The following is a 17,159-nucleotide window of genomic DNA, read 5'->3' on the forward strand; positions in this document are numbered from 1 at the left end:
GTCGGCCTAATATCTTTTCACTCCTTCCCTCTCACCAGTTTTTGAAGAGGACTAACTCTATGGTACAGAGCAGAGTGCAGTTACAAACCCTCACCCCATTTCATCCCACCTCAGTCCACCCCCTCTTCCAACCTGGACTCGAAAGCCAAGGCCGTTGTATATATATATGCACGTTGATTAACCCCTTTGTAATTCCACCCTCGTAGTTACGTTGACGCCACAGCATTCCGCATCCATCCCTCTCTCTTTCTCTCTTTCTATCTCTATCTCTATCTATCTCACTCTCTTCTATTCAGTTTTTTACCCTTGGAATGGATACAACACCCCGTTCGACACCAAACACTTTTTTCACCCTCTTTCTCTCTCTCTCTCTATCTTTTTATCTATCCATCTATCTCTCTCTCTCTCTCTCTCTCTCTCTGTCACCCTTCTTGACCACGTTAACCACAAATCCTGTTTTTATTTCTTCCCCACGTGTCACTCGATTAATACGTCATATACCTACCCCATCGTTCCTTTCTCCCCGCTACACCCTTCTTTTTCTTTGTTTTCTTCTTTTTTCTTTTTTCTTTTTCTTCGACTCGATTCGGAAAATTGGAAATATTCGAATTTATTTCTTTCAATTTTCTTCTTTTCGTCCTTTTTTATTCTCGCTTGTTTTTTTCTTTTTTTACCTTTTTTCGCAGATACATTTTTTTCTGCTTCTGTTTCGATCTCGAATGAATAGTTTTAAATGTGGGGGTGAGAAATATTTTTTTCTTTTTTTCTTTTTTTTTTTTTTATTTTTTAGGATCAAAAATTAAAACCACGATAATTCCTTTACCTTCGGCGTTATCGTTTTTTCTTTTTTTTTTTTTTTTCTTCTCTTCTTTTACGGTAGGAATTTAAAAGATCGATTAGATCATTTAATTCGTTCAGTTGATACGAGTCTTTTTTAATACCCGTTTTATATAACGTAGATATAATGGAATGAATACATTGTATTTTCTTTCGTCTGTGGATTGGAATTAATTAACGAAGTTTCCTACCTTACCGGCCCGGCGAATGAAGCATTTGAAAAGGACGATTAAGCCTGTATTATTCTTTTTAAAAGGATGCAAGCTCTGGAATACCTCCGCTCTTTTATGTATTTATTTCTTTTTTCTTTTCTTTTCTTTTCTTTTTTTTTTTTTTAAAGCTTCGTAAAAACAATACATTGAAGTAAAAAGAGAACAATCTCTCTTTCTTTTTCTCTCCTTCAGCATCGACCAATTTAATAATCCTTATTTCGAATCAGACAATTTTTGAATCCAAAAAAAAAAAAAAAAAGAAAGAAAGAAAGAATGATTACGACGATGAATCTTCGTTAAAAAAAATTGAATATGATGTCTTCGAAATAAGAAAAGAGTTTCTTCCAAATTGAGATTAATCGCACAGTTACAGGGTCGTCGCACACTTTAATGTAATAATCGACCGATTGAATACTTTAGCCAATATATAACCAAGGTATACGTTAAACAAGGACATTCCGCAGTCGTTTGGGACGAATAGTTCGCGATAATGATTCGCCCGTTTTCATGCTTCGAATGCCTTGATAGGTACAATCCTGGTATATGCGGAAATTTTAATTGTATCCAATTTTGTACAAGGGCTCGATCCGAAAAGTTTCGAGTTCTGGGTGAGGAGTGAAAAGTTTCTATTACAAATGTAGTTTGCACTACGTTAGCAAGGTAAAGGGGTAGGTAGGGAGGGGGTTACATAAACGATCAACTTTACCTTAACTAAAGTGTTATCAACCCAAACGCAATTCTGACGATTTGTATTAACGACATTTAAAATCGTATATAATCAAACTGAATCAAGCTTTTCACGAGATTAACAAAGAGGACAAAAAAGTGTTACGAAGAAGATTAAACAATTGGAGAATATCGATGAACGTATTTGACGATCCAGAACATATAAATTTAATGAAATCCATTATCCAGGATACCAGGACACTAGGATATTAAAATCTCCAGGTTGTCCAGGACACCAGGATATTAGAATCTCTAAGTTGTCCAGGACATCAGGACATTAGAATCTCTAGGTCATCCAGAACACTAGAACATTAGAATCTCTAGGTCGTCCAGGACACCAGGATACTAAAATTTCCATGTCGTCCAGGACACTAGTCCAGGACACCAATCTACTTACTTGTTTGTTGTACTTTGTCCTTTACTTCGAACAACGTAAACGATTTTTCTTTGTTGTTCGAAGAAGCAATTAATCACAACCTCACGGGTTTACAACCGGTTTCTCATGTAGGGTTGCGTCAAAGACTGAGAGTACTCGACTGGTCACATCTTGTTCGGTCAACGTGATAGTCGTTAGAGTCTGTCCAACGTTCTCTTCTTGTATCCTCAAATATTGAACGTACACTTCGTTTGAAGATTTAGTGAAATGCGGAAACATAGTTATTTGAATTTACGTTTAAATTCGGTATGATCAAAAGAGTGTTAGAGAGAGAGAGAGAGAGAGAGAGAGAGAGAGAGAGAGAGAGAGAGAGAGAGAGAGAGAGAGAATTGGTATAAGGGATAGTATGTTTTTATCTTTCTCGAGTACATTTAATGGTGTTAAGACTTTTCTCTTCATTCTAGACCTCCATAACACTCTCTTATACTCATTCTATCTCTTTTCTAATAATGTGTCTTTGGCTCTATGGCTTTGGCACTCTCTCTCTCTCTCTCTCTCTCTCTGTCTCTCTCTCTCTCTCTCTCTCTCTCTCTCTCTCTTTCTATGGCTTTAAAAGAAATTCGATGAAAAGGTTCACTGGCGAGATGCCAGCTTCTGTAAATGGGGAGAGACCAAAGCTACGAAAGCTTCGAGCTTTTCATTTTGATCGATCGCTACTATCTCTCTCTCTCTCTCTCTCTCTCTTTCTTTTTTCGGTTATCCTCCTTTTAATTGGTTAATACTTGTACATTTTTGTGGATTACAAAAAACTGCCGATGTGGTAGATACCATAATTGGAATTGCATACATCGCATACACCAAATAAAACCATATAAAACCTCAGTGATATTCTGAATTTTATTTAATTACTTTTTATTCAATCTTATCAGATAGAAAAAAGAAAGAGAGAGAGAGAGAGAGAGAGAGAGGGGGGGAGACAACAAAAAAATCTATTTAAAAATTACTTTTTATCAGTAACACGAATGAATCAGTTCATTTCAATTACCAACGATCGTACAAGATTTCGACTGAAAATCCCTAGATACGAGCAAAAAGTTCCTAGACGATTAAACAAAATCTCTCTCTCTTTATATATATATATATACACACCATAGGATCAAAAAATTTTTAGATGAAGAATAACGAAATTGATAGAATAGGTAAGAGTGAGAAGGGTTCGAGGAACCTTGAAAAGGGTTTAACGTCTTTAAAACCTTTTCTCGTAAATTTTCTCTTGGAGCTTTTAACAACGACGGAGACAGATATAGAGAATAAGAAAGAAAAAGAAAAAAGAGAGAGAGAGAGAGAAGACATGATTTATAGGAAGTTCGAAGAGAAAGGGTTGTAGAATGGTGATAGTACTATTTTCATCGTTTACAATCCTTTTTAGTAAAAAAAAAATCCCTAGGTACAAATAAGGAGATTTCAGGATATCATAGAGTACCGTTTGTCTATCCAAGTTCTCAAAATATTATCGGCAATAACAGTATTTCTCGCGATATTAACTGCTCCTGGTCATTTTTTGCTTCTTGCAATCCTCTCTCAAGTTCCAACCCCATTCCGCAAGTTTGCACCCACTTATTCTCCTTGAATTCCTTCCTCCTAGTTTCTCCATTTTTGTTTTTTTTTTTTTCTTCTTCCTTCCACCAAATTGATCCATTTTGTGCTACTGCATACTCCTATTTTTTTCTTTTTTTTTTTTTTTTTTTGTAATAACACTCGCTTGTGAGATTTCGAGAATTTTTATTGAGATTTACCAAAGTACGGTTCCATTTTTTTTCTCTTCTTTTTTTCTTTTAAATTACTTTTTTTCTTTCGTTAATATTTTTCGTATGAATGTAAATATTAAAAAATATTGAGTATATATATATATATTTATTTATTTATTTGTTTGTTCGTTTATTAGGATCGATAATTGCTACGATAATCTTGTTTTATTTATTTATTTATTTATTTATTTATTTATTTTTAAATCAGACGACTGTCGCAAAAATTTGTCAAAATAGTTTTGTTTTTCTTCTTGGAAAGATTAATCTTTTATTTGAGCGATGGTTACGGTGTAACTTTAGTCTAGGAACTTTTCGTAGCTCTTTCCTTCGAATACACAAGGACTTTTATACCACGTCTAGGAACTTTTAACTGAGCCTATTAAATTTTACGTGTTAATCCGTCAACTATTATAATCCAAACAGACCTACGTTCACGTAGACGCATCTCGTTAATGTTAATTTAAAAAAGAAAAAGAATGAAAACATTTTTTTCTCTCCAAAGAACATAATCTCGTTAACAAAGCTATTAAAAATTGATTATTAAAACCTATTAAAAATCTTTCTTTTTTTTTTTCTTTTCTTTTCTTTTATCTCTTCGTTCGAAATAAACGACAAATTTATGTTAAAGGATGATCAAAATGTTCTCTATGTATTCCTTTGGAAACGTTGGAAGAAGGAAATACATGGAAGATTATGCATACCAGTCGTTAAAGACGAAAACGAGCGTTCCGCACGTATCCTGCGGATAATCCGCACGAGCAAATTGCAATTTTACTTAACACCCAGGAATGAGGACTCTCGTCGTATACTTTATACCAAATGTAATAGTCAGTTTGAGTCTGTTTATAAGCTTACATACTTGAGAAACGTTCAAAGTTTACTCGTCTATTGGTTGATGGAGTTTAGACTGATACCTTGATCATCTCTTTCCACAAATTTTGTTTTTAATTAAAAGTGATAGTTGTCATCAAGAGAAAAAAAAAAAAAAAAGAAGAAAAGAAAAGAATGATTCATCAAATGAATCAAAAAATCATGAGTTAGAACATTCGTTTAATCCATGAAAGGTATCAAACAAAATTATAAATAAAAATGAACCAAATTATAAAAGAAAAACAATTTCATCCCCAATAATCAATCAACAAAATTGAATTTTTGAATTCGTACTATACGATTTTCACGACGAAAAAAAAAAAAAAAAACAAAAACAAAAAACCTAATTCATCCTTTCAATCTTTTTTTTTTTTTTTTTATTTCGTTCGTAATCGTTGAACCCATTATAGACAAAGATCGATGGTAATTGTCAATAGGGTTTGCGTTTAGAAACGTAGGATTAGTATCTAACACCATGGCAACCAAAGGACGTTAGACGATACTCCCTAAAAATTTCACTCGGGTATCCTGGCAATATTGGTTTTACGGTATAACCGAGGTAAAACCGAAAGATGTCTTAAATGCCGTCGTACGAGTAGTACGTGCTGTACGATGGGTATTAGGGTGTTAAGATGGTCGAATGGTAGGATAGGAGAAGTATGAGGGTTGAAGGTATAGGTGAGGGCCTTGGTAACCGGCTGGAAAGTCCTCGTCGGTTAGGTTAGTAACGTATGTGAGTATAAGTATGTAACGTGTGTGTGTTTGTAAGGTACAAAACGTAGACGTCGGAGGTCAAAAACATCTAACCGACGATATTTCATCGTCGAAGGTACGAGGAACCTAGACGATCGTAAAACAACTACAAGAGTAGTACTCTAAGATAGAAAATTGTCGAGGTAAAAGTCGACTATATTTTTTTTCTTGGATTTTAAAGGGCTCTGTGATATGTCCTTGGATTAATCGAACCGTGCTTCTAATATTAGAACGAGGATGTAGGTATCTATGGTCTATCTATGTGTATATATCCCTAACGTTCAATTTTATTAGAGACTTCTCTTCAACGATGAATTTTATTACTATCTTAAAAGTGTCTTATATGGATCGAGTCGATGATTGAATTATTCGGAATGATCCCTTCCTTTTTTGTCTTTGTTTTTTATGAATTATTAAAAACGAGCCTTAGATCAAAGTGGTCACGCGGTATAAAATCCTGGATTGAAGTATCCATATTTTATTATCATTTCGAGTTTGATGATAATTGTTAAATTGTCCTTTGATTTTTATCTGTCTCGTAAAATGAATATTTTCTAGTCGATTTAGATAGTAAGAAAAGAAGAAAGAAAGTCACTAGATAATCACTAGGAGCGACTTTTCATGTTACTGACTTTGGATTAACGCGAAGACCTAGCTCTTTATTACCAACAAGTGATAAAACTGTGAAACGAGTTAGACAGTGCGGAATCAGCTGCCTTACGTTGCCATAGCTTTCTTCCTGTTCTAGAAACTCTGAATCCTTTATTTCCGCCTTCCGTATATAATACCGCATCGTGGTTTAAGCGCATACGCCAACGGCAGCTTTCCGTTTCGAACAAAAGACCCTGCTGAAAAGCTCTGAGCGAAATCCGCGACTCTAGGATCCAGCACGATGTGGTCTACACGATGTGTGGACTGCGTTAACGGTCTGCCGTAAAACAATGGGATTACTACCGGGTAGATCGATTTTAGCTGAAGGTAGAGACTTTACGGGGTGGGGGATTTGAAACAAAAACGACGGAGAGAATGAAGGTGGATGAAGAAAAAAAAAAGAAATAAAGAAAAGAGTTCACTCTAGGACATTTTGATAATTGATCATTTTGACGAGAATTGATATGGAGTATTATAGTACGTATTTATGAAAGTATTGAAGAATTGTATTATATTAGAAATATGTTAGAAATTATGGAGGTAATATATTTATTGTTAGTAATACTTAATTAATATGAATAATAGTAATAATAGTGATAATAATGAAATAAAAATAATATATACAATACATTCGTGTGACGAATTAAATTATATTAGAAATATGTTACGAGTATTGGAAGTAATATTAATGTTTATTATTATGTATTATTTAATTATTAATAAGTTTATTAGTAATAATATTTAATTACAACAAATAAAAAAAAAAAATAATAATAATAATAATAATAATAATAATTTTTAACAACGTTCGAATATTTAAGCGACCATTTTCATTTCGACAAATCATTATAGTAATAAATCTTTCATAACATAAACAAATATTATTCGATATCCTTGAAACATCGTATACACATAATCACTATAGTTGTATGTTACAAATAGTTACACTATTACCTTTTTAAAATTTCAAATCTAACACGAATATTTTTATTATTTATTGAAAGTTTTAATAACGAAACTTTAAAGCTCGAATACTTTCGTAAGACTTTGCGTATATCGTTAGAACGTTTAAGAAATGTTTGAGAACGTTCGACGAAGAATCAAGCAGGGTTTACCAAGAGAACAAAAAAGAAAAAACAAAAAAAAAAACTAGGTTAAAAGATACCTTTAAAATCGAATTAACGTGTTCAAACGAAAAATAGAATCCTAGATGTATCGTAACACGGCTAGTTATTTCGTAAGTGACAATGAAGACGTCTGACAATAAGAGTGAGAGAATGAAAATAACTTCTTGGGAATATATACACATACACACATATACATATACGTAGGTATGTAGGTATATTCAATTTACCTTGAACCAATAATGACCTTGTCGAGTGAAACAAATTCTTAAGGAAGTAACCAAGTCTACGTGTAACCGAGTACTTACGTGGTTAAGAATGACAGGATAAATAAAACGAACTGATAGACTTCTACGATGAAAATAAATAATATTATTTTTTCCATCTCGAACTCTAGTGTTATACCTTAGTAACAGGAAATAAACATGATCGAAGTTCCAGTGTTGTATTGGGAAGGACGTCCATCTTTCTTTTTCTTTTTTTTTCTCTCTCTTTTTTTTTTTTTTTTTTTTTTTTTTATATATTAGCGTGTGCGTGTCAGACTATCGTTTAACTCTGACCTATCGCAAAGTCGATCGCCTAGCACGAGCCACTCTGTTGCCGTTTTATCGATCGTTCTTAATTCGTCTCCTAACCTATACATTGAAACCTCACACTATCGTACGCGCTGACTAACTACACACGTTCGTTCGATGTACTGCGAAGAGTCGCTTTATTTTGATATTAAATAAGTATAGTTGGATATTCGATAAAATAGAAAAATTATATATATATGTGTGTGTAAATAATATGTGTAAACAATCATAATTTATAAGCACGACTTCGTTAAAATACGGACGAAAATTAAAACCTAACCTCAAATATTGATCGAAACCGAAATAACAATTAAATAGTAAATTGGAATGTGTGTAAACGATCATAATTTCCAAATACGATTTCATTAAAATACGAACAAAAATCAAAATCTAACCTCAAATATCGTCGTTCGATCGAAATCGAAATAATAATTAAATAGTAAATTAGAATGTGTGTAAACGATCATAATTTCCAAGTACGATTTCATTAAAATACGAACAAAAATCAAAATCTAACCTCAAATATCGTCGTTCGATCGAAATCGAAATAATAATTAAATAGTAAATTAGAATGTGTGTAAACAATCATAATTTCCAAGCCTGATTGTATTAAAATACGAATACAAATCAAAAGCTAACCTCAAATATCGTCGTTCGATCGAAATCGAAATGATAATTAAATAGTTAACTAAATGAAAATCTCAGTAATTTTTTGATTAGCAGTACTGACAAAAATCAGTCTCAATTAAATTTGTTACAATTTGAGCAATCCTAATCGTAATTTCGATGATAATCGAGGTCATAGGACGATTAAAATTCTAGAAGCAATTCGATTCTCAATATCACTCGTACTACGTACTATATCACGAGTTAATCATTATCCAGTCTCTAACTCTAATCACATTTTAGATTAGAATCAAAGAAATACTCGAATATAATTTAATAATAATATGTATCATAAAAGTTCGATTATAATTTCGTCGCGAAACGATTAAAATCATTGATTTCAGCATCGATCATAAATCTCAGTTACTAATAAATAATCCAAATTATTGATGAGTTTTGTGTCTTCGATTTCTATTTCTATTTTAGCAATCGTGCAAAATCTTCAAGTTCATCCAACTTTTGAACTTCGTAAATCGATCGAAGGAATATTATGCTCCTTGTTTTTCAATTATCGAAGAAAAAGAAAAAAGAAACGAAAGGAAAGAAGATTCACCAAAGTTCACCAGATTCACGAGTTAATTCCGCAGTAAAAAGAACCACCATTTTGATTAGTTCTCCTCTTTTTATTTTTCTATTGTTGGTCGGAGTGAGATAAAGTAATAGTTTCTTTCTTCGAAAAGATTGGCAATCGTATCTGGCATGAAACTAAAGTCGCGTGATCTCAAAAAGAAAAAAAAAAAAGAACAGAAAAGAAAAAGGAAACGAAAATTAAGTAAAATTCTTCAAAACTAACAAAACTTGACCATCCAAGTCACGAAAAAATTTCCATTGCCATGTGCGGAATGACGTGTATGAAGGAAAAAAAGGAAAAAAGAAGAGAAAAGCAAAAACAGGAAAAAAGAAAGAAGGTTCTCTATTGATCTCCAACAACAAATGTTGTCATCGAATAAGCCTGATAAGCTAGCATATAATACATATATCTGAGTATATATATATATGTGTGTGTGTATGTATGTATGTATATATATATATATATTCATAGTAGGTAGAATGGTGGGGGAAGTTGGAAGGTTGGGACGAGGCTAACTGCGTTTAAGGGTTGCGTGCGGCGCCGTAGGTGAATGGCGCCACGACGTCTAAGCGCCGACAAGACGAGTGTTTTCCAAGTATGCGTCATCGCTCAGTTCTCCCATAGTCTATTGCACATATACAAATATATATATATATATACCAAGCCAGAGACACACATACATAGAGAGAGAGGGAAAGGGAGAGGGAGGAAGGAAGGTCGTTGAATGTTCGAACAGAAGGACGACGAATTTCCACTTTCTCGAAGCGAACCAAACGATAACATCAAATTCGATCGATTAAATTGAGTGAAAAGAGATAAGGTAGACATACGCACACGTACATGTACAAAGACATAGTTAATCGAGCTAATAATCAAGGAATAGAAAGAGGTGGAATAAGATTTTATAAGTAGTTAAGAGAGTATGACTCATAACAGTTCGTACGGTGTCACTTAAAGAAGGTATAGTGTATATATATCGTTGCTGTAATCGGAAGTATACAAATTTGATATTGCGTCAAGCAGAAAATCTTGACCTTCTCAGTCCTCATCTAGACAAACCTATATTCTGTATCCTCGTACGACCCCTCACCTAAAACTACCAAACCTTCTTTCTTCGACTCCCTTCCGCACAGTTCCCAGACACCATAAAACTTAACGGGCTCTTTCGAAATTGCCAAGGCCTTTTTCTTTTTTTCTTCTTCTTCTTTTCCTTCTCTCTGTCTTTCTCTCTCTTTTATCCCTCCCCCATAACGAGAGACATGGCAGTTGCTCTCTTCGCACCCCATTCTCTTATGGTATACCGTGCGAAAGACATTTAAGATCGTAACTCCAATGTTATGGGGAGGGGTGGGTGGTAGGGACGGTTTTGTGTGTTAAAACGTCTGTATATGTCTACGTGTATCTAAAAAAGAAAAAGAAAGAGAGAGATTAAGGTTCAGAATCTTCTTGATCTCCAAGCATAATCGTCGAGGACAAACTTTAGCTGTTAGTCGATCGTACAGTTAGCAGAGTTCTCCGTTTAGTTTTGCTTGAAAAAGAGAGAAAATTCACTTTATTTCGATTATCTTCGCATAAACCAGAATTACTTGAGTCAGCAATGTTAAAGAGGGGAACTCGTGAAAATTTTGAGAAGGACAGAATTTTGGGAAGCAAAGAAAAAAAAAAATCTACTCTTCTCCTCCATCTAGTTCACCTGATCGACCCAGCAAAGCAAAAAGTTTAACGACCATGACGAAAATGACAGAAAGGAAAATTAGGGTTGGTAACAATGTATCCTGGTATTAATCGTAAATTAGGATAGGAAAGGGCTGGACCCGTATATCAAACCTAACCTCAATTATTAACCGCAGCTGATCGATTAAACGAATTCCGCACAATCTATTACGCAACTATAATTTCAATATTATATACCTATGAGTAAAATAATTAATACAAGGAAATTAGACTGTTTAGTAGCCTAATATGTATGTGTATGTATATATGTATATATATATATATATATATATATATATATATATATATATATATAGGAAGTATATGACGAATATCAGTGAAGAGAGGGGGAACAAAGAAAGAGAGAGAGAGAGAAGACTTATGTAAGAATGCAGAAGGAAAGCTACTCATTGGCAGTCGTTGGGTGTTCAACTCCCAGTCCCCTATTTTGAAAGTTCAACTAGACTCTGTGGAAGGAATCGATTGGGTGACTCATCGAGGGCGGTGACAAAACTCTCTCTCTCTCTCTTTTTCTCTAACCTTCCAAGAAATTCTCTCTCTCTCTCTCTCTCTCTCTCTCTCTCTCTCTCTCTCTTTCTCTGAAACCTTGATCTCCCCTCTTCCTATCCTTCTCTCATCTTTTTTGTTCTATCTCACTTTAAAAGCTTTTTCTTTCTGGTGAAATAACGAGATGTGCACTTGGAACCGCAATTCTCTTTCTCTCTCTCTCTCTCTCTCTCTCTCTCTCTCTCTCTCTCTCTCTCTCTCATTCTTTCTCTCTTTCTCTGTCTGTCTGCAACTGCAGTTAGTCAATTTACTTGGGCGAAGTGTCGCCTTCAACGGTTCCCTTGTTAGTTTTTTCTTTTTGTTTTCGTTTCTTTTTTTTTTTTTTTTTTTCTTCAGTGCGAACGGAACTTGTCGTGAAATCCGTACGATAATTATGGGGTTACGGGGAAGGAGGAGTTAGTTAGGGTGGTAAAGAGGTAGGGGATAGATGGAGGATGGAAAGTTCGTGGAACGAATGCGTGACACTAACCCTAACGAGTTGAACCGGTGTTCCCGTTTTTACAATGAACCTGTACTCGAAATAAAAGGGAGTTTATTTACGAGGAGGATCGTTGAATTTTTAACGAGACGAGTTTTCTGAACGCCTCCGTTCTCCGTTCATTCGTTTGATTGCCGTTTTACTGTAGTAATTTATCGACGATTTATATATATATATATATATATATATATATATATATATATATTGCTATCTTTTTCGAGTTTTGTCAAAGAGGTTTAAAATTACTCGTGTTTGTTTTCTTTCTATTTTTTTTTTTTTAGAACGTGTTATTTTTAATTGCAAAAAAAAAAAGGAAAAAACAGTAACTGTGTGTTTGTAGGTGTATATTAGTAAAGGGTTTATTGGGTCACCGTTGTTGGGTTTTGAGTAAATCATTAACGAACGAAGTGTCTCTTGTGATTAGGATTGTGATTAGATTGTGACCGATTTGTGATTCCGCGGATTGTGATTGGCTCACGATCGTTTGATTTATCTGTGAGTTAATTAATTATCGTGACAGTAGTCGAAATTGGGTTTACGAGTGATTATTGATCGTGACTCTATTTCGATTAGGTTCTGATCGAGTTAAGACGTCTAAGCCACGAATTTACTTTGTCCTTTCGATCTTGACCATAATTATGATTCAATTATCGTAGTATTTACTTTATGACTTTTGCTTTTGCTAATTGATATTCTGACCGACTTCGTTAGCGACTAAACGAAATCTATTGTTGGTAAATCGTTGTTATTTCAACCTGCGGAATAGAATTCTATGAGTTTTAGAGCAACAAATTAACTCTGAGAAAGTCGACAATACCTTCTCGTTATTTCCCCAATTTCAGGAATAATGAAATCCGCATTGGAAACTTGTATTTTTTACTTTCGACGTAAAACTACCGGGTTAGCTTGAATTCGTTGTGAAACTTTATGGGACACAGGGATATGTTGAATCATGGTTTGAGTCACTTCTATTCTACTTCGTTAATCCATATCGTTTGGCATTTCTTTTGGAAATAATAAATAGTTCGTCAAGTCTAACGACGTATTTGATTTTCTGGTTTATATATATATAATATCAAGTCCTCGAATATTTCCAATAAAATTCTATTCGTGCTATTGGTAAACCACAATGAACGTATAAATTCAATCGATTTTATACAATCGTTGAAATACTTTCAACTTTTTCAACTATTCTGCTCGCTGCGGAATAAATCAAAGAATTTCTCACACACACACACACACACACACACACACACACATACTTCGGTTTTCGTTACAGTTCAAACGCAATGCGCAAGTTTTTTTTTTCTTTTCTACGATTTATGTAGAGAGTGACGTGGGATGAGGTGATGAGGGATAGGGGTGGGTGGGTGGTTAGGGAGTGAAACGAATGATCGAGTATCTCCTTTCTCGAATTTTGCGATTGAACACCCGAGTAACCGAATGATAAGAGAGAGGAAAAAAAACAAGGGATATTACGAAGTACCAACCCTACAGCACGCTCGTATACACCCAAACAAACGACACGAGTTGCGTTTTAGTTCGATCGACTAATTAACTCTTCAGAACGATGCTCCATTGTTCGTACGTTTCCACCTGTCACGGTTCTTTATCCCTCACCTAGCACCCATCTCTTCTTTCTCTCTTTCTCTGTCTATTTCTATATATATATATGTGTGTATATATCTATCTCTTGATCATCTTTTAACAAATAGAGAACAAAGACACTTAAGTGGTCGAAGAATCGATTTAACGCTTTAATCGAGCCAACATCTCAAGTATAATCATTCAAAAGTGTTACTATTGAGTGTACCCGGTATAATCAAAGGATTTTCAATGATCAAAATTGATTTGAGAATTAAAAAAAAGAGAGAGAAGTAGAATAGGATGAACAGAGACTATTGATCAGATCTTGAACTTGAACTGTATTATACTGAATATAATAATAATTGGTATATGTATGTATGTATGTATGTATGTATGTATATATATACAGTGATCAGAAAAATTGATTAACAGTTAGTAGTGTTTGAATATAAGTGTATAAGTATCGAGGAACCAAGGGATTATTTTGACAATATGACGATATCCTCGGAGGAACATGGATACTTTCTGTCGATGGATGTACAACATCGTTCTCGCGACTGCCATTTGTCTCAGGATGATCAGTGAGTAGCTGCGAGAACAAGGTTAAAGAAACTAATCGAACGATTAAAGTAACGTTGCACAATAATTTATCGTATATTGTCTATATATATATCTCTTTATTCTCGATCAATCTTTGATATTCTAATTAATGATTTTTATATAATTTTTATTACACAAAATTTTCTCGTATCATTCAATCGGTATTAAAACAGAAAAGAAAAGAAAAAAAAATTCAACGACGACAACAACAAACACTTTTATTCATCCTCTGTTTAGAAAATGGATTGCTTTCCTTCGAGAATCCGAATTATCATTTGGATCCGGCACGTTTGGATGATGCATTGAACAGCAACGGAAATGGCAGCTCCCTCTATGACGAATTGTATCAAGAATTAGTTGGCAATGGCGGCAGGGGTGGAGAAGTCACTGGTGGCGGCGGTGGTGGTGGTGGAGGTGGTGGTGGTGGTGGTGGTGGCGGAGGAGGGGGTGGTACGAGAGTTCAAGCACGCAGGACTTATGCGAGCTTAGATCTGGGCAGCATGGGGGTTGACGTCACCCAGGGTCCCCTCACCCTGGATTCCGTGACCGAGGACGCAGCTGACAATACGGACAACCATAACCTAGGGTGAGTCTCATGAACATTTTTATACCTGATTATTATGTCAGATCAAGATTAACATGTTTGGAAGGAGGGTCACTGGGACTTTAACAGATTAAATGATATCGGTTGAAGAGAGGGAAGGGTTGGGGAACGAAGTCAGGGTCAAAAGACACTAGATGTCCTGTTAATTCTTTAATTCTTCAATTTTTTAAGATTGATATTTTCTTTTCTTATTGTTTTTTTTGTTTTTTTTTTTTTTGTAATCGTTGACGTAGCAAGTTTTAAAGGTTGACTAGATCATTCGTGATTTTTGGATTCTGCAAAAAGAGAATAAGAACAATGTATGTATATACAGGGTGTTTTTGTAACTGTTGGCATAACTAACGTTGAAATAAGAAAAAAAAGGGTTCATACGAATATGCGTACGATACGATCTTGTTTCCGAATTACAGTCGTTTTCGTGTGTAACCCGTTATTTAATAATTTTCATAGAAACTGTTCGAAGTGGGTAACCTCGGATCGAATACAGCATACCAAACGTCGCGTCATAGATCTTCTCGTTCGTTCGAAAGTATCAGGTGTTGTTTGAACTCGCCGAGCAACACTCTTGAATACGATATCGCGGTTCTTCGACGTCGTTTACTGGTGCATCGTTAACCAAAGACTTTAGGTGAACCCCGAACAAATAAAGATTCAATGGATTTAGATCGGTCGATCGTGTTGGCCAATTAATCGACTCATCACGGCCGATCCATTTATTAGGGAATCTCTCGTTCAAAAACTGTCTCGCTAGTCGACTAAAATGTGCTGTCGCATCATCGTGCACAAAACCACATACGGTCGATGACATCAAGCTGTACGTCTTCCGATAGTTCGCGCAAGTTATCCCTTAAAACCGAACAGTACGATTCGCCGGTTAAAGTCCCGTTCAGATAAAAAGTGGTCCGATCAAATGATCAACGATTATTCCTGATAACAGAGTCGTACGAATCACTGGAAAAAACAGAAACGACTATAATTCGGAAAGAAGATCGTATCGGGTCATACGTTTGTACGAACTTGTTTTCTTATTTTAGCGTACCGAATCTATCCTTGAAGTAAGAGTTATGCCTACATTTTCGATGTATATCCTGTTTATATACTCTATATAAAAAAAAAAAAAACAGAAAGATCTAAACAATCCAGACACGATCGTAATAAAATCCAATTCGACAAAATTCAACAAATATACAGCATCCTTTCTTTCTACCTCTACCCTCTTCCTCCCTCTCCATCAAACCTCCCCAATTCTTCGGATCACTTCATCGTCACATATATGTTCATATTTTTTAAACATGAGCCGGAGTCCTTCGATGGGAATCCCTTTATCCCGATGAAACAGAGATATCTGATATAGTAATCTTAGATCCTGAAGGAAGAGTAGAATAACTGAGAGAAAGAAAGAAAGAGAGAGAAAGAAAGAGAAAGAGAGAGAGAGAGAGATCGGTTTCTCCAAAGGGAAATAGATGGTTCCAATGTAATATAAGGTCCAGTCAGTTAGACCTAACCGATAAAATTCCCAAGTTGGACTTCATCGAGATCCTGCATAAAATTTCAATAAATTCGAGAACAAAAAGAAAGAAACGAAATGAAAGACGAATGAACAGGGCTAAAGGAGAAGGGAGGGAGTATATAGAACAAGGTTTGTTAAGGGGCTGCTATAGGATGGTCTAAACTTATTTGCAAAGGAAAAATAAAAAGAGAAAAGGGGATGCTAAAGGACGAGTTTTATACCGCGAATAAAAATCAAAATCAAAATCCAAAAAAAAAAGGATGACAAAAAATTTTTTCCAATCTCCATTTCTATTTTTTATTCTTGGCTTTCTTTCGCTGATCGTAAATTATTTGTCTTGATATTTTTTTACAGTGACCTTTTTACATTTGCAAGTTGATACGGAATATATCCGGAATGATTGGAAACGTTTTCACGGTCGAAAGAAAGAGATCAAATTGAGCTTTTCCAACGGGCTCTGTGACGCGATTTATTTCATCCCTGCCGTCACTAACCCCTTCTCTCTCTCTCTCTCTCTCTCTCTCTCTCTCTCTCTTTCTGTCTCTCTATCTCTCCTCATCTTTAAAGATCAGAGAACACTCTTGCAGCTCCATTTTATTTCAGTACTGTGAGAATGAATGATTTGTGATTTTATTTGTGAACGTGACCGTGCACGGTATTCCGGGTAAATTAACAGATCTTTTAATGGATCCTTTCTTATAGGGATTAGGGATTTAAATAAAATAAGTAGAATAAAAAAATATAAAACAAAATAAAAGAATCGAACGATCACGATTACTGATAATAATGCTCCATTAATTCGAAGATCTTTTTGAGTGTTTTTCTAATTGATTTTGATTGATACTGATTTTTGGGGTATGCAAATTTGTTGATTTTCTTGAAAGTTAACAAAATATTAAAGAATAAGCAGGTGAGGGATAGTAAGAGAAGG

The 17,159-nt window shown here is 34.8% G+C and overlaps 1 protein-coding gene across 7 annotated transcripts in view; it reads left to right on the forward strand.

Moving 5' to 3' along the window:
* Window positions 1-17,159, forward strand: part of LOC122637310 (protein Fe65 homolog) — a 108,117-nt gene that overhangs the window by 48,950 nt on the left and 42,008 nt on the right. For 6 of the 7 annotated variants that reach the window (XR_006329217.1, XR_006329218.1, XM_043829336.1 and 3 more), the window contains one exon: window positions 14,352-14,700. Coding sequence is in view for 5 of the 7 variants with exons in the window: in XM_043829336.1 (XP_043685271.1) it covers window positions 14,352-14,700 (349 nt within the window). In the remaining 2 variants the exon portion in view is untranslated. Of the gene's footprint in view, window positions 1-13,973; window positions 14,096-14,351; window positions 14,701-17,159 lie in introns of those variants that run through there. The other variant, XM_043829338.1, reaches the window with a different exon arrangement.

This window comes from Vespula pensylvanica, chromosome 25 (assembly GCF_014466175.1).
Source record: "Vespula pensylvanica isolate Volc-1 chromosome 25, ASM1446617v1, whole genome shotgun sequence".
Lineage (NCBI taxonomy): Eukaryota > Metazoa > Arthropoda > Insecta > Hymenoptera > Vespidae > Vespula > Vespula pensylvanica.